General features: G+C 38.5%; 1 protein-coding gene across 3 annotated transcripts in view; it reads right to left on the minus strand.

Moving 5' to 3' along the window:
• Positions 1-18108, minus strand: part of LOC104629984 (signal recognition particle subunit SRP54) — a 37243-nt gene extending 19135 nt beyond the window's left edge. Inside the window, exons 1-17 of one of the 3 annotated variants that reach the window (XM_075753996.1) lie at positions 17764-18055; positions 17319-17381; positions 14231-14339; positions 12744-12835; positions 12083-12167; positions 11033-11137; positions 9750-9816; positions 9607-9664; positions 8754-8904; positions 7664-7812; positions 6156-6256; positions 5964-6050; positions 5501-5574; positions 5147-5255; positions 4200-4370; positions 3663-3758; positions 2563-3016 (exon numbers count right to left, since the gene is read on the minus strand). In XM_075753996.1, the coding sequence (XP_075610111.1) occupies positions 2925-3016; positions 3663-3758; positions 4200-4370; positions 5147-5255; positions 5501-5574; positions 5964-6050; positions 6156-6256; positions 7664-7812; positions 8754-8904; positions 9607-9664; positions 9750-9816; positions 11033-11137; positions 12083-12167; positions 12744-12835; positions 14231-14308 (1515 nt within the window). In that variant the 5' untranslated portion in view covers positions 14309-14339; positions 17319-17381; positions 17764-18055 and the 3' untranslated portion in view covers positions 2563-2924. Of the gene's footprint in view, positions 1-2562; positions 3017-3662; positions 3759-4199; positions 4371-5146; positions 5256-5500; positions 5575-5963; positions 6051-6155; positions 6257-7663; positions 7813-8753; positions 8905-9606; positions 9665-9749; positions 9817-11032; positions 11138-12082; positions 12168-12743; positions 12836-14230; positions 14340-17318; positions 17382-17763 lie in introns of those variants that run through there. The other 2 variants (XM_075753995.1, XM_075754000.1) reach the window with 2 other exon arrangements.
• Positions 18109-18166: the final 58 nt, after the last annotated feature.

Genomic DNA, 18166 nt, shown 5'->3' on the forward strand with positions numbered 1-18166 from the left:
GAGGAAAGGGAGACCGTTAAATAAACCCATGCCTGTTTCTTTCTATGGCTGTTTGTGTGTGCCCATAGTTAATTGTCCAGCTCCTATCTATTGACCATAACTGTTTCATGTTAGTAGGCTCTTCAGCAGAGAGGCTTAAGAATAGTTGCCCTAGCTGCAATGAGAGGATATTCATATTTGAACTGCTAAGGTAATCTTCTTTCTTGAAGAAGTAAAAAAATTCCATTAAACCTGTTGTTCTAGCCCTATTGGTAGGATTTTCCTTAAAAAGGCAGCAAACTGACAAAGCATGCACCAACAATATATGATTATTTCACAGCTGATTAACATCTTCCAGTTTTACAGAACTGCCACCATATTCCAAAAAAGTAAACATGCAACAGATACCTATTTATGTATTAGCGTGCTGGATGTCAAAGCTTATTAACATCCTGTAACCAAAGAAAGGGTGACTGCAGGATGTCGCTGATTTCAAAATACGGGTGCATTTCTAAAACAGAAATAAAGAGCTGAGCTTGTTTTGTGCATTACTCTTGTCCACTGGCTCCTTCTAGTGGCCTTCCCCGGGCACTACAATTACCTAAACCCTTCCTTCCTTCCTGCAAGTTCTCAAGAAATTTCATTTAGCCATGTGTCCAAAACGTCAGAAAAATGTGTCTGAGCAGCAGCAACAGCTTTCAGTAAGATATACACAGGAAGATAGATCTCAGGCTTCTAATTATATCCAGTGAAGTTTGTTTCTGACTTTTCTCTGGCATACCCAAAGCCTGAACTTTTCTGTACAATGTGGCGAGATCCTGTGGAGGATGAGTACAAGAAGTCTAATTAATGCAAGAAAATGGTGCTGGGAAAGTTAAGCACTGTTACTCCTGGCACTTGCTGGCAGTGTTTTGCATGGCCTCTCCTAGCTTGATACAATTCAGAATACCAAATTGAAAAAAAAAAAAACCCCAACACATATAACATGACAGCTTCTGATCTCCTGCAACAACTTTAGGATTTTCTTCTATGTATTTTGCTCCGCAGAATCAACAAAAAAGCCTTATTGCCCACACTCCCTAAACCTGTTGTTCTATAAAGCTATGAAAGAATTTTATAGGTGCTCCTATACACTTGAACTCTATCCTCAAGTGGATCCAACATCAATCTATGTATTTTTTTTTTTTTTTTTTAAATTTGAGCTCTTCAGGCAATTATTCCAAGTAGACTCTGGCATGTTAAGGTAAGAGCAATATACTGCTATTTGTTGTTTCTAAGGTATATGCTGGCATAAACAACTGACACATACTTCAAAGGAAATGCTTTCTGAACTTGTTTCTGCCAACACACAGCTAGTGACAACTCTCTTCCTGTCTGGTAGCAGTGGTAGTAGTTTGGAAATGGTGAACTGAAGACTAAAACTAAATGTATGCAATGAATTGAAAATAGAGTTAATTGTTGGTAACTCGACGGTCTGTGACTGAGCGTGTCCAGAAGCACAGTGCTTCACTGTTCATCCTCAATATGCCTATTCATGTTTGATTTCCATCAAAAGCATTCAATTTAACTATCCATGCTCCCCTACCGACTGCATTCCAAACTAAGGTTTATTTGCTTCTCTTTGCTGCATGGTTTTATATATTGCATTGGTTTGTACTTCAAGAACTAAAAAATACTATAAAGATACAGTTTTAGTACACACATACCACTTAAGTAGCTGAGGATAGCTCTCTCACAAGCTAGTGATATGCGAGGACTCATTCTGTCATTACATTTAAAATACTAAGATCCAATTTAGCTGATCCTTTTACAGACTAATGCTATGCATAAAATGCAGTCCTGTAGGTAAATGGCATACATGAAAAATTTTTCAGCATCCTCCAACATTGAATACATCTACCACTAATCACAGAAGATACTTCCACATTATAAAACATAAAGTATGCTGTAAAATAGTTTATTAGCACAAGAGCACAGTTACCTATATAAGCTATTCACTGTCAGCTGTTTTAGCTGCCACCTTCTCAAAGAACTGGCTGACAGAGGGACAGTTGTTTTGATTACTACATTTAATTTTTATCTTATTTAAGCAAGAGAGCTAGGTGTCCCTTTACAGCCCAAGCACTCTGCAGTATATTAAAATAAATTCATATCATACCCTCTTTCCTTAAGATAAAGGGTGAAAGATCTTACCCTATTTACCAAGATGTATGTTGGGATTTCAAGGTTTATTTGGTCTACCTAGTTTCTGAAGCTGCTTAGTTGGCAGCCTGGTATGAAGATTATCTTCAGTATATAAGACAGCTTGGTATCTGCTTAACTGTATGGTTTTAGTCACTTCATTCTTTATGTACAGGGAAAAATTATAACATTCTGGAGAATAATGTTTTGTACAAAGCTAAAAATGCTCCAAGGAGAATACCTGAGCAGCAACAGCACATTTCAGATACTGAATTATTCTTACAGTATCTATGCCAAACATGAGTTACAACAGTCATTAGAAACAAATCAAACTAAGGAAATCTCACTACATGCCAATAAAGGACAGTTACAAGAGAACTGAAGAAATAGGTCATTCCCTTGTTTATAACCACTTAAAGTTTATTTTACAGTATATTTGTGACATTTTATGTTACTATAATCAAAGATCAGGGTTGTTTACAAATATAATGGCTGCCATTTGATGTAAACAATTAAAAAGTGTCTAAATATTAAAATTTTACATGATCTTGTTTTATTAAATTGAATTACTCTGTGCCATCAGGTATTAGTGGAGAGGAACTAATTTAAGCAAAAATAGTTTTCAGAAATTAGATGTAGAAACTGAGAAGCCTGAATAAGATTTCAAAAGACCACTCCTCCATCACTGCAAAAAGGAAGAATGCAACTTCAGTGAAAGAATTTGCTATGAAGAGTCAACCAAGTCCATTTTTATTAAGGCTTCTTTACATATTATTGAATCCCATCATGCCTTTCATATTCCCAGCAGCACCTTGTTGAAATTGTCTCATCATTGACTGCAATCCTGCCATGCCACCTGCAGAAAATAAGTGAGAACATGGCTGTGTTAATTAACTCTGAAGCACAGCTATCTTGCTTCTGAGGCCTCATTACAGCACACACACACCATTTCAGTAACATGCAAAAGCTCAAGACTGTCAAGCCAGGTTTAAATGGCTAATGAATGGACAACTGAGTATTACAGAAAGGTCGCAAAAAACGCGAGGCTTAAAGTAGGTTTTAAGACAACCTGTGCATTAAGATCTAGACAAAACAACCTTGAAGGAATGACCATTATCAATTAGTGAAGTTCCAGTATAGGAGTCTTTACTACAGTTAAATTAACAAGAGCAGCTTTGAGGCAGAGCTTGGAAGGAAGTTTAGGAATAGATTTGCTTTACCACAGTCATGTTTCAAGTCATCACTTCACTATTTCATCAGACACCTCTCCAACTGCTCATTTTGAGAGCTGAATCCAAACGAAGAGACCAGATTAAGCACTGGTAAGTGCAAAGCATTCATAACATCTGGATTAAACTTCATGATTCTTGTTAGAAAACCTAGAAATACTTAATACTGATACATAATGCACACATTCTCACATCACCATCCTCACTTTATATTTCACGTGCCCCACCGTAACTGGTAATCCTCTCTTGAAGCTGTAAAAAGCCAACACATACCCATATGATGAAGAACTCTTGGATCCATCATCTTTGCCATCTGTTGGTTCAGTTTGGCCAACTGAGATGGGTTTACATTCTTTGACATATCACCGCCTAAAAAAAATGAAAGAAGCAATTAAGTGAATTAATATATAGGGGTAAAAATAAATCAGAATTTTACCTCCTAATTCTAGATCCAAATCCATGATCAAAAGTTGCACACTTTGAAATGGCTGCTGTAATAAGAATCAACAGTCCCTGTGCCCCACATAACAGTACGTAAGTTAGTGTCAGTATTGTAGTAGTAATGAACTCCCCATTGATAAAACCAGAAATACAGTAGATTTCACTGGTAAGTTACACAGTGTCATGAAGAACAGTGCAGGTCTTACCAGGTACATAAAAGAGCTTTCAAACATCATGAAAATAAGTGAAATGCAACTCAATTTCTTTCCTCCCAACACCGCATCTACATTTTTACATTTCCTCTGTGTTCACACATCAAGTGACCTCCCTACTGAGTTAATAAACAGTTGGGTTTGGGGGTTTTTTTACCTTTGAAAAGCCCTTTGATGCCTCCCATCTTTTTCACCATCTGTGCAAACTTAGTGTATTGGGTCAAAAGCTCCTGAACATCTCTGGTAGAAACACCTGAACCTCTTGCTACTCTTTGGATTCTTCCTGGCTGCTTACTGAAAACTTTGGCACCATCTGTACTGTCAAGTTCTGCAAATACGTTGTGGAAAAGAAAGAAATCCATTCAGTTACAGACATTAAAATCTGTTACAGTTGGTAGCAAACTTGTTCTCATTACTGTTGATAATTTAATTTTGAGCCAGAAAACAAAAAAGTAGTTTTAGAAGTGGTAATGCAGAATTTTACATAAATAATTGAGACATAATATTCTAGGGAATAGTACTAAAAAGCTAGTATGTTCATATGCTAATCACCATGATAGAAAAAGTCACCTGAATAAAGTAAGCTCTCAGCATACTTGGTCTTAAGCCACATTAGTGGCTTTAGCACAAGGGTAAGAGCATACTTCTCCTGCAAAAGTTATGGGTGGATGAGAAACAACACACCATGAATTCCAGAGACCAGACTATGTCACCAAGTAAATTTGAAGGTGGGTAGGAAGACAGTCAGCAATGACAGATTAAAGATGAATGTAACTTTTTAATTTGCAAGTATGGTGTTAATAATTTAAGAAGCACAATTACAGTATGAAAAATAATACATTTATTTCCAATAGAATGCTTCAAAGTCCCACCTATTCTACACAAGATAAAGCAGCAACAGGCAATTGTCAAGATCTCTCTCTAAATATTTAGACTTATTCAGAAAGTTTGAGACACATGTACTCCTTCACATTTTTAAGGGTGATGAATGCTCCACATCATTTTCTGTCACTGTAGATGCTGCCTCACGTCCAGCTTATTTCCAAAAAGATCTGTTTTTGAACAAGCTTATTTACAGAAAAGAAATAGTGAAGTTTCTTTTACCTTGGTCATTCATACTGTCCATTATAGTCATCAGTTTCTTTAGCCTTGCCATTGATTCCTGTTCATTGCCTTTACTCATGAAGTCAGTTCCGAAACCAGGGATCATACCCTTGTTTTAAAAATTAAAAATAAAAGCTGTGTCAGAATAGGCAAAGCTAACTTTAAGCAGCCAGAAATATGGACAGCAAATTTTAGTTCAGTAGTTATACATCACAGTAGGCAAAGAATTTCACTTTTGATAAACATAAAGCACAGACTCTAGCACTAGTTTCAATGAAGAGTTCTAAGCTTATAGCAGAAGTTGTTAAATATAAATGAAGAACTGAAAATAAAATTATTTTTGGGATTACTAACCAAGATCTGACTGAATGGTCCCATTTTCATGATGTTTTGGAATTGTTCATACATATCTCTTAACGTAAATTGACCTGAAGTACAACCAAAAAAAAAAAGATTAGCAGAAGTCACACTAGCATTTTGGTCTTACTGTCCTTTCTCTATTATTCTTTGTATTTACAAGGTAAATACTACACTACATAGATAAACAGACCAGTAAACTTCTCCACTATTAACATGGCTAAACTATTTTAGATAACAAGCTTAAACGTGTGCTATTTTGCAATTATAGTCTGACAGACTTACCACTTGAAAAACATCATTTACTTGCCTGCAACATTTATTAGAGAAAGAATAACCATTCTTCACTGTGCACATTGTCTTGACACATAACACTAACTCAGTGGTCTACATCTCTGAGAATCTGGCATGATTAGGTCATGGTAATACACCCACTATTCAGGCTTTGGGAATGACTTACCATGTTTGAGCTTTTCTATGAGTGCTTCATTATCATCCAACTTTAACTCATTTACTTTATCTATCAATCCTTCAATATCACCCATACCTGGAAGAAAACCACAGCTCTAAAGTTGGCATTAAAAAATATTACACTTTGACTTTCTACCATCCAATTTAAAGTGTCTTAAGTATAGTTGTACATAGTACGTACCAAGAAGTTTGCTGATGAAAGGCTGCGTTTTAAAGGGTTCAAAGTCATCTATGTGTTCGCCAGTTCCAATAAAAATAATAGGACTCTTTGTGGCAGCAACTCTGCAGTAAAAGGTATTTTATTAAATGGCCTGTCAAAACCCACCCATCTTTTGTACCAACTATTAATGTAATCAGCTAGGCATCATCAACACAGTGCATCCTCTCTGAAGTACCTTTCTTAATGCTGAAACTATTAATGCAAAAACATCCAGCATTTAGGATGGGTAGCTGGGAGTAGCTGACAAGATGATTCCCTAATTAGTACTTTGTAAAATACAAACTCAGCTTTGAAAAATCAACAGAAATAGAAGTTGCTTATTTTTATTGCTAAGTTTAAAACTTGAGAGGAAAGAAAGAAAGAAAAATAAATCATGTCCATTCTATCCTAATGTTAGGAGCTCAGATGAGACAGGTATTGATTACTTTTTCTTCAAGGTACCTCTTACTTTTTCTTCAAGGTACCTCCTACAGCAATCTCATTTTCAACACAGGAAAAAACCTTAGACAAAAAAATCAGACCCTTTCAGCAATCAATCATTGGCACTAGCTTTTAGATGAACTCAGCTTCCAGTCTACAGAAATTATAGAACACACACAGCAGACTTAATGCATACAAGCGCGTGACAACTGGAACAAGCTTTCAGTATTTTTGTTTCGCTCTTTAGTTTTCTGTCACTGCGCTATATATAACAGCAAAATACATATGGCAGCTTAAGAACTCTAACACTTAAGATCAAAAGCCAGACAGTGATTTTAGTAAGTTGGCATCAGTTAACTTTGACTGTTTTGACAAATCATTTCAGCTCCATACAAGCTATATCATTGAGATGCTGCTGGAGATTAGTCTGACATGCCATCATATAAGGCTGGAGATAAAATGTAACATTTTCTAGTCAATAATGTCTGTCAAGATAGAGGACATGAGAAGTCCAACAAGAATGAATTTGGGAAACTATGACTGCAGACTAATTTTTTACCAAATTGCTGGACACTGGCAATCCAGAAGTTTGATTCGCACCACAGTTTTAAGGCCATTAGATATGACTAGCTAGAGTTTTTCCCACTTTGGGAAAAAAAATTTTGGGCATTAAATAAGTAAAACTCTTCAGGTAAGCCATATCCATTAAGTCCAAACCTATATTTTTGGTAAAAACTCCTGATATGCAAGACGCAATAAATAGAATTACTTGATGCTGTTTTCAGAAGACAGACATCTAACACATGACAATACACACTACTGTATTGGAGGTATGTCATAATACCCAATTCTGACTGACACTAAATATCAGTGGGTGATCCTATCCACCAGAAGTAGGGTTAGAACATAACTATTACTGATCTAAATCTCAGATTCTGTGCAGTGTGCCAGGGACACTTTCACAGGACAGGCTGCCGTGACACACTAATACATTTTGTGGTTGTCCATCCATGGCCAGACATTGGACACTATTATATCACAATACTTACGCACTAAGAGCTCCACCTCCTTTCGCATGTCCATCAAGCTTAGTAACAATAACAGAAGCTACATCTACTTTATCTTTGAAAGCTTTAGCTTGAGCTTCACAAGCTTGGCCAATGGAAGCATCCATCACATAAACAATGTTATCTGGTTGCTAGAAGAGAGATACACAAAATAATCATTTCCTGTTTTCTTAACCAGTGTTCATGTATTATATTCAGTAGCAGAACTTAATGCAATAACTGTGTAACGGCTGTGCAGTTTAAAACAAAAGGGCAACTGTTTTATGAACAGTATTGTCTAAGGACCATTTGAAAACTCTGATGCTGTATTACTATGTGAAAGTCTTATCTACAACAGAGAATGTTAAAGTTTTAATAGGTTTACAGCTATTACTTATGTTTTGAGTGATATTAGCCACTATCTGAGTCAATAAGCTTATTAGTATCTACAAGCAATTAATGGCTAACATCATCTTCAATTCAGTTTTACATTAAGAGCTTCAAGACATCCATTCCTCTGAAAACAATTTAGCCATTAGCAGGAGTTGTGTGGGAAGTGCTGTATTGTCATGCAAGACCATAGAATCAAATGAATAGCCAGACTTAAACCCATACAAGAAACACCAGCTTCATTTACATATCAAAACTGTTGAAAGTTATCCAATCACCTTCTCCAATTGCACTTTTCAGGGCAATTATTCATGACCATCACAGAAAGTTTAGTACACATAGCTCAATTAGTACAATTAGTAAAATTTAGTACACATACACCAGATCAGACTGGTTCTTTTATCCAGTTTCTCCACGCAAAGATCCTGAAAAGGAAAAGTTAAAGCAGGAATGGTAGTCTAGTTATGTGTAAGCATCCTTGAATTACAGCTACAAGAATTGAAGCTGACACAGAAATATCAAGCACCGATCATCCAGCTCTTGTTTATTGATATGTGTTTGTCATTGTCAATATATTCCAGCAGTTAAAGTGCTGACACATTCCAGAGGAGCAAAATCCATACAGAACATTAGTAAGTAAACATCAATTAATTGTGTTCAAAGTACTATAAAAGAAGTTACTGTATTTTTTGAAACTACTCACTATGGCATTAGCAACTTGTAACATCTCTTCAAACAAAGAGTCTTCCTGTTTGTGACGTCCACTTGTATCAACAATGATTATTTCAAAGTTTTCATTCTTAAATTTCTCAACACCTTCTGAGGCAATAATTACAGGATCCATTTCTGTATAGCTGATCACAAAGAGAAACATCAACATATAATTCTTTTTCCCCCCAAATAAACTAATTCAAACTCCTTACTTGACTGTAAACTTGCTAACTGTAAATCTACCTGGATTTCAAGAGGGACTTGCTCTTACATCAAGCAAAAATTGATTGAAAATATGCTTTCCTAAGCCATTTGCCCTTAATATTCAGTGAACTGAAGCACAAAGGACTGTCTCGCCTGCTGAAGTTCTACACCTACACTAAATTCTACCAGCCCTTCTCTGAAAGAAGATTTAACTGAGCACCTAGACAGTACCTCCAGTGAAGCTTAGGGGAAGTTATTTACTGCTTTATAAAAGGTATTTTAGGCCTGCCATTACTTGACAGTAAAAATTAAGGGTCCAAAAATCATATTCTTTGATCTGTAAAGATACTTTGTGAAAACCTGAATGTGCCTGGTAAAGGCCTATAAACTGCTATAAGCTGAGAGAACATTCTAGGGAATTATCCCTGGATGCCTGATCTCTTCTTACACTATGCCTACCTGCTGCTACTGGCAGACAGTATACTGAACTAGGCAGAATTTTCATCTGATCAGAGCAAATACTTTAATAAAATCTAAGCAATTAGGGAGCACTCAATGAGGCTCAGTGCAAGATATTCATTAAAGAACAATAAATTGTTGGAGTTGAATCGCTCTCCAAACTGGATCTTAAAGATGCTTACCTCCCATAAAAGGGAATTCTTGCTTTTGTGGCATTCTGCTTTAACTGGTCAAAAGCACCTGTAAGACAGGTATAGTCAAGGGGCTAGTTAAAAACATCTGTAAGTATCAGAGATAAGAATACAGTCTTTAATGATGTGGTTACCTGCTCTGTATGTGTCTGCACATATCAAACACGTCTTCCAACCTTTCCTCTGATAGAAGTATGCTAGCTGTGAAGAGAAAGCCAAAACAAGTAGTTACACCAAAACCCCACTAGAAAGCATGACACTAACAGCTAACAAGTCACTGAAGTACATGCAGAGGACACAAAGTCAAGACAGCCTTTCTATAACTGAGACCACTCAGAAACACTGTACAAGTAGCAATGTTAGCATCTCTGTTACTTAGAAAAGCATACAAGTAATTATTAATGGTAAGATGAAAACAGCTGCTTGACTCTGCTTATGATTTCAGTTTCCTGAGCTAGGAGTGACTACAAATAATTCCAGTTCCCATTTTACTAACTCCTGGATTCTGCTCACTGTTAATACTGCAGCTAGGACTAGCTTATAGAAACTACCAAAAGCAGTAAAGTACCTCAATATTTAGTACTGGAATGGCTACAACTTGTACAGCTCTGTTTCTGAATTTCCATAGGAACAAAGATATTTCCACTGCAAGTAAATGTTTTAAAGCGATGGACGGAATCCTTACTTTCTTGTAACTCAGCTTTACTGCTACAATGTACATTCACAGAACATTTGATTGACCAAAGACAAACTTCCAAAATGCAGCTTGCCTACAGAAGCACTAGGAAAGTCTTATGAAATCAGAGCAGTGATATATTTGGTATAGCCTATGTGTGAATCTCAGAAACAGATGACTAAAAAAGCAACAAAGAGGCATCAGTCTTTCCATGGGATATTTTTTTCTCCCAACCACCATCATAAATAGGTAATGTTAATTCAGAGCATTCTTTTTTAGCCTTAAAAATACAAATCCAAGTTTCCTTAATGAATTTGGGGCTGGAAGAGGTTTCACACCACTGACTCAGCTGAGATACCAAAACACAGACACCAACTTCCACTGGTTGCCCCAAACAGGTAATGAAATGAGATAAGTTCCATTCACAGTACTAGTCTTACACCCAGAAACCAAGGACTAGAAAGAATCTGTTATCCATATACAGTATTGTTTCATCAAAAGTTTAGCTTAAAAAAAATCTTGAAGTCCTATAAACCATAAATTGCCCCAGAAGACTATTACTTTGGACATTCATCTCATCTCTGAAACCCCTCTGCAAGAATATCTCTAGGTTGTAATCAGTTAGTACTTTCCTACTAATAGAAACAGCACAGATCACAAGCAAATCCTACAAAAGGAGTCCAATGACCACCACCACTCCCTGCCAAGAAAAACTCAAACCACAGATTCAGTGCAAGTTACCTTTGAACAGGTCGTTGTTTTACCACTTCCTTGCAAACCAACAAACATTATAATATTCTGTTTTCCTTTGGTAGGTGTCCATGCTTTGACTCCAGGATCTACAAGCTAAAGAACAAAGTATAATATATCTTGCAGAACTGAATTTCAAAAGCACAGAACAGTCACTGTCACAGTCATGTTAGGTGCCTGGTTTTGTATTCAATGGAGCAAACCAGTTTTTGCATATTCTGGTCTTAATTTGGCTTAGATGCTCGTTGATTTACAGTTAGCAGCAACAGCATGGGCAAAATATCTACAGTATATAGTGTTACATGTAATAATTCTGTGACAGTGTTAATTTCTTTCTAATGCCAAGCACCAAAGCCAGGGTGGCCTGTATATATGGCAGAAGTATAACAACCAACAGAGAAACATGACCTCCACTCCATCATCACTGCTAAAGATGGACCTCTTTTGGTGAGAATCCTACAATACAGAAGACTTTTTAGGGTTGCTGCCTCACTTCTCCAACGAGTAGAAGGTACAAACATTCCAGAGAGCCATCATGTGGGTGGGCACAGACTACAGAAGAACAGAAGACTAATACTGTTAACTGGAAAGAGGGCATAGTACTGATACCCAGGTGCTGATTTGACCAAGCAGGCAGATTAAAGAGAAGTGTTGCCATGAACTGCTGGGTTGTTACTTAACACTTTTTCAAAGGCTTATAATTAGTTTGAACCCATCTTCATTAGGGTAGGAAACAAAGACAGTTGGGACAACCAAAGACAGTTCAGAAGCTAACAGTACTTTACCCTTATTTTGTCTTTAAATTTCAGTTGAAGAGTAAGAATAGCTGAACTTGACGCTTAAATTGAAGTTAGTCAGAGATGCCCAGAAAGTAGCTTCCATCAGAAGAATACCAGTGTTTGCAGTAGTAAGTAGCCTTACAACAGAAAGCATAACTGTAGGTACCACACAATAACCTTAAAGCTTAGCTTGCTACTGTACTGCTTCCACAGCCCAGTCTGTACAAGAGAAGCAACATAATACAGAATTTTGAAGTCCTACCTTAACAAGCTCCTTAAAGACAGCATGCTGAATCATTTTTCTTTTGTTAAGGCCAGATGCCATTTCTTCAAGATCAATTGCAGACCTGAGTTTAAGAAAACCATGAAACACTAGCATAACTTAAACTTAGTAATAAATGAAGTCTTTGCAACCAGAACAGCACTTTTGATTTGCCTTGAGTTTTCAGATAGGACATGTTTAAGAGGCAGCATGCACTGGAAACATTATTTCTGTATACAAGACAAAAACAGGTTTCTAGAATACTTGCATCTTTCAGACTTGAATCTACTTGAATTACACATCTGAAAATAGCCAAGGTAACAGTACTGGTCATACACACAAATCTATTTATACCCAGCACAGAACACATGAAGATGAGGTGTCTAGGAATTAACAAAGAACTTGTTTATTATACCACTCAACTGATTACAGCAGCAGTTTCTTTGAAAAAAGACTGTAACAGCAATAACTGGATAAACTTGAAGATTCTTTTGATGGAACTGGCAAGACATTTAATTCGAACTGTTCTTTCCCTATTAAAGGTAAACTGGGTGTGTCTAAGAAAATAATATAAAGTTAGAAGTTAATTATTCTTCTGTAACCTCAAATTACAACTTTTACAAACATTAGAAGTTAAATGCATTTTAATTCTTTCACTTACTTGACATTTTCTCTGAGTTGCTTCACAAGTTTAATATTGACATCAGCTTCCAGTAATGCTGTACATACTTCTTTTAACATAGCATTTAAAACCTTTGGAGTATAAAAAATGGTTTTATAATACACAGTATTGACTAGGCCAGTATTAGTGCAAAATATGAATATGAGAGTGTATTTATGATATAATCACAGCTTTTACAAATTAAATGCATGCAATCTGCCACAAAAGTGTCTATGCATTTGTTCCTACATAAATGCAATTTAATTTGAAAGTGTAATACTGGAAAAAGAAGAGTCCTCAATTTGTAATATGCACACTATAACGACGTAACACAGAACAGTTCCTATCACATTAAGGACAGAGGCTCATATGGTAGCAAGACTTCCTGAACTTCCCTAGGGGTACTGCTTAGAGACAGTTGTAACAAAGCCACAAACGAATCTCTTAACACAACACAATCTCTGTAAATAAAAGTATTCCTTGAATGCAAGATGGACACACTGCTATCTGCATTCTCAGCAGAAATTGGGCTGCTGCTCTGGGGTATGCCTTAGGCAAACAGGTGCCTCAGGAACAGAATTTAGTAGCTCTAGGACTTTTGAAAGAAAAGATTTTTTGAAAGTAACACCTGCATAAATGGCCTCATTTGCACAGCTTGAGCTCTTGCAGGAGAAAAGTTTCTACCACAGAAAAAAATAATTGGGCCACATTTGATTCAGTTAATGATTTGTTGTCACCCAGCTGAAGATTGGTTAAAACCTTTCCTCTATGCACAAGTTCCAACCCTACAACCCTTGATAAGCCTACTTTTTAGTTACTTTAAGCCACCTGTCTGCCTATCTGAAGGGAGTTTCTAGCAATTTATTTACTCAGAGGCACTTCTAAACCACCACATCAGTTAGTTTTCCATCTTGCTTTTCAGTCTATAAACAGAAAACACTTACTTATAAGTTCAAATTCTTAACTAAAAAAATACAGATTATACCAAGTCAAACAGCTTCTAGAACGACACACTGTATTGGCTTGAACATAAAGGCAGCAAACATAATCCTCACATTTCAGACAGCAAAGTTTACATTGAAGGCTATCTGTTCTTCCAGACTTCAGCTTCCAGCAGCCTCATAGTACACGTCTCCATAATCTAGCTATGCATGCACACACACATAAACTGTGAGGCTATGTAGAGTGCTACGATTTATCTCCCACCCAAACTTAGGCACATATCACTTTCTCAAAACACTATCTCTAAGTGCAGCCACCAGGCTCAAGGACCCTTTGACCACGGGACCTGCTACACCTGAGGTGATTATACATGTCTAAATCTAGTTCTAAGTTTTGGCAATACTATCAGGGGGCTAAATCTCTAGCTAGAAGTTTTACTTGAAGGAAGAAGAGTCTCACAGTAACATCGATGTAGTTCAAGCTTCTCAGCCTTTTAGAACTTCGCTTTCTAAATGTTAGTGCCATCACATATGCATACTACATACCTCTTCATTGATAATTGTAGCATTGCTCAGTGAGCGTAACGCTGAAGTTATTTTTCTTCCAAGATCTGCTAGAACCATTTTGGCGGCTTCAAGTACAACTCAAAAGAATCTGGAAAACAATTAAAAGTTAAATTTAAAACTAGTTGAAGCTATGCATTTGCAAATTATTTATTCCAGTATCTTCTGGGTTAAGAAACCTGCTTTGCATTCCAGAAAGCACACAAGTTTTACTTTTTTCAAGTTATTTTTAGCAAATATTGCCCTGAAGTTAATTTTAGGCTATCCTGATGGCCTACTTAAAAATAGAGATACCACACTGCAATTAGAAAGCATTTCACTGTCTGGAATATTTGTGCATTGAATTCACCATGAAAAAACAGTCCAGATAGGCTTCCAGAAAGAATACTAACTGCTTTTATCTTCTTATCAGCAATATACTGCATGACAGAATAAAATCAAGCCGAATAGCCTAAAAGCCCTGCATCCTGCAAAGACAGTATGATCAGAAGCAAAATCGAACATTATTGATTGGTTCTATTTTATCTACCTTACACTAAATACAACTAATTTTCCATTTCAGTAACCCTACAAACATACTTGCATTTTAATAAAAAATACAATGTGAATTTTGTTTAACAACTTTATTGAAAAAACAGACTGTTTTTGCTGTAAAGCATACCACAACTTATAGTTAGGAAGCCATAACAAGTTAATTTCTGAAGGACATGCATAGTCTAGTCAACATGCTAAACCATTCCACCTCCTATATAAGGTGTCAAGATGTTCAGCAGAACACATGGCAGAAACAGCAATCTAAAATTCTGAAAAGGGTAAACCAAAATTTGTCTGAAGAGCAAGAAAACTTGCAACACCATAGTTACTGCTGAAATGGAACACTTCAGACTCTTCTTGTTTATCTTCCAATTTCACAGTTGTTTTCTCATACCCAACTGAAACTACTCCCTTGCTGATAGCTGAATTCAGAGTCTCACATTTGAATTCCTCCTTTCAGAACTGTAAACAAACTTCCCAATAATGAGAGCTTCTGTAATGAAAGTAGCTGAGAGTTTTCAATATTTTTGGGACTGCCCCCCCCCCCCCCCCCCCCCCCCCAAAAGGGTAGAGAAGAAAACAAACAGGAAAGGCAGGTCCATTTAGTAAAACGAAGAATACATCAATAGTTACATTCTTATTTTATTTAATAGAGAGGGCTCCAACTTTGGTAAGATAGCAGGAAGCTCATTATATACACACACACTGAGATTTACCAGCTGCAGAGGCTCCAAAAAGTCATGCTTACAATGTGTTTATAAATAAGTATAAAGATATATTCCAAAGTAGATAAGAGAAGTCACACACATAAGCCAACCTCCCAACTGCTTTGCCTAATTGAGAGTTAATATTGTCACAAAGTTGGCAGGTTAAAAAAACTCAAACACACCAAAAACCAACTGCCAGTCCAACCCCTCCGATACTGAGGCCACAACAGAACAAAGTCTCCAGAACCTTCAGAAGGTGAGGGATAAATAAATTCAGTCTAAGTACAGGCCTCAGATGTAGCAAATGATGGAAATAAATATATTTACACATTTTATGTACATTGCATGTACAGGCAATTTACCACACCATCTTGATATTTCATTAAAAAAAATGAGTCTACGCTTCCTGCCTGTAAAATATTTGCAGATCAGTACACTAACAGGTTTGGATGTCCATCATCTCACTTTGCTGGAAGAGGACTTCTACATGACATCTGAAGCATGAAAACTCCAAGTTTTCCTTACAAGACATACAAGTCACATTCTTACAGAATAAGTCTGAAAAAGCATCATCATCACTATGATCTACCAAAGTGCGTCAGCAAAACAGATGTTGAAGTTTTTTTCAAACTCATTTCCCATAAAAATCACAAAAATGCAAGAAAATTAAAAAGAGCATTGCATCTCAGTAAGCTTTGAGCTGCTAACAACTGCAGCCATGGACAAAACTTAACAAAAACACTTAGATGTAAGAGCTGAGAAATTTGATAGGATGACCAACATACAGCAGCCAGGTGAACACTCAGTATTTAGTTTCCAGAATTCTAAGGATCTCCAAATACAGAAAGTTAATTATGTCCTAATAAATGAATGCTTCCACTGCAGAACTCTAAAAGTTTCTTCCAACAGCCTTACAATAAGAATAATGCAAATACTATGCTAAGGGGATGAGTGTAAGCATTTTAGTATCAACTGCTTTCTCTAGCACATTAAGGATTTAATAAGCCATCAGAATTACTAAGGTATGCCAAGTACAGAAATTAATATAACTTTTCATATACAGTCCATCCAAGTTGTGAGCCACACTACAGACAAAAAGACATATAAGCTGTCTTAGGAGATAGCCAGCTTGGGTTGGCAGGTAGCCAGAAGGCATTAACAGTGACTTCACTGCAAAACACATATATGCTCTATTCAGAGCATCTGTAGTTCTGGAAGAGCTTTTTAGCTTTGATGCAGCACTCCACAAACACACTGAACAGGTTTAAATCTGGCAAGGCCCCACAGTAAACAAGCCAGGCTGTATCAAATGGGCCTCGTGCTGAGCAAGGCCATGAGCTCTGCGCAGTCTGGGCACCTCCGCATTGAGCTCCCAGGTCATCGTTCTGCTGCGCAGCATCCCAAGATCTCTTTGCTTGCTGGTGAAAAGCAGGCATTTGGGGAATAAAGAGCAGCAAAAACAGTGGGTTTTTTTTTTTAAGCCATAGCAAACCAGCAGCCAATCAACCCTGAAGATACAAGCTGCCTATCCATCTAGTATAATCCTCTAACCAAAATCTTCCTAGGTAAACTACCAGTACTCTTTAATGCACAGAATTTAAGACGTACACCTTTAACAGCTGTTTAAAAGATAACAAGCAAAAGGCATACTCAGTTAAAGCCTGCAAAATAAAGCTATACTAAACATATACATGCACAGCTTAAGATTTGCTTAAAGTCTAATACTATAACCTAAAAAAACCCAAAGGCTGATTCACAGATGGAAATAGTTTAAGCTACTGCAGCGATATTCAAGCCCCGACTTACTAGTCTCCATCTTCTAAAACTACCTGCCAGACGGACAGCAAGGCACTCCCGGAGCCGCAGCACGGACTGACTGTCCTGCTTATGGTCTGAAGCCCTCATTTGCGCAGAAAAGGAAAAAAATACCGTGAAGGCACAGCCTTAGTTACGTGCCCGGCTCCTGCCTTTCCCCCTGTGCGTTCAGAGCTGCCAACGGGCGAAGCACCGGGCTGAGCTCGCCCAGGAGCCCCGCTCCCTCGGAGCCCGGGCAGCGGAGCCAAGCAGTGCTTCGGCGGACGGGAGGCCCCAGCCCGGCTGCCGCCCCGCGCTGCCGCAGGACAGGCCCGCCGTCCATCCCCCAGCGCCGACAGGGCCCGGTTGCCCGCCCTCGCCGCCGCAGCACGGCCGGGGTTGGGCCGAGGGTCCCCGCCTCGTCCCGAGAAACCGCCGCCGGGAGCGGTCCCGCTTCGCGCCGACAGCCCGAGTACTCACCGGGAGCGCGGCACGGGGCCTGCGGGCGGAGCCCAGCCCAGCCCGCCGCGGCGAGGCGAGGCCGCCCGGCGCTCCGCAGCCGCCGCTGGCAACAGCGAGACACCACCGGCCGCCGCTACCCGCCGCCCAGCGAAACGTCACCACTTGCCCTCACCCCACGGGCCCCAGCTCGCTTCCGCTTCCGGGGCGCGCGCGCCCGCTGCCTCCTTAAGGTGGCCCCGGTGACACCGCCCGTCCGCGCCCCACGGAGCCCCGCGAGGAACTACGGCGCGCCAGCTTAAGGGCGGGCGGCGCGGCCGCAGGCGGGTAAAGGGCACGGCTTCCCCACGGACCTGCGCACCGAGCGGGGAGGCGGGACCAGGCACAGGGCCAGCATCAGACCAGCCACCCTGAGCACGCGCGG

Source organism: Balearica regulorum, chromosome 5 (assembly GCF_011004875.1).
Source record: "Balearica regulorum gibbericeps isolate bBalReg1 chromosome 5, bBalReg1.pri, whole genome shotgun sequence".
In the NCBI taxonomy this organism is placed as follows: Eukaryota; Metazoa; Chordata; class Aves; order Gruiformes; family Gruidae; genus Balearica; species Balearica regulorum.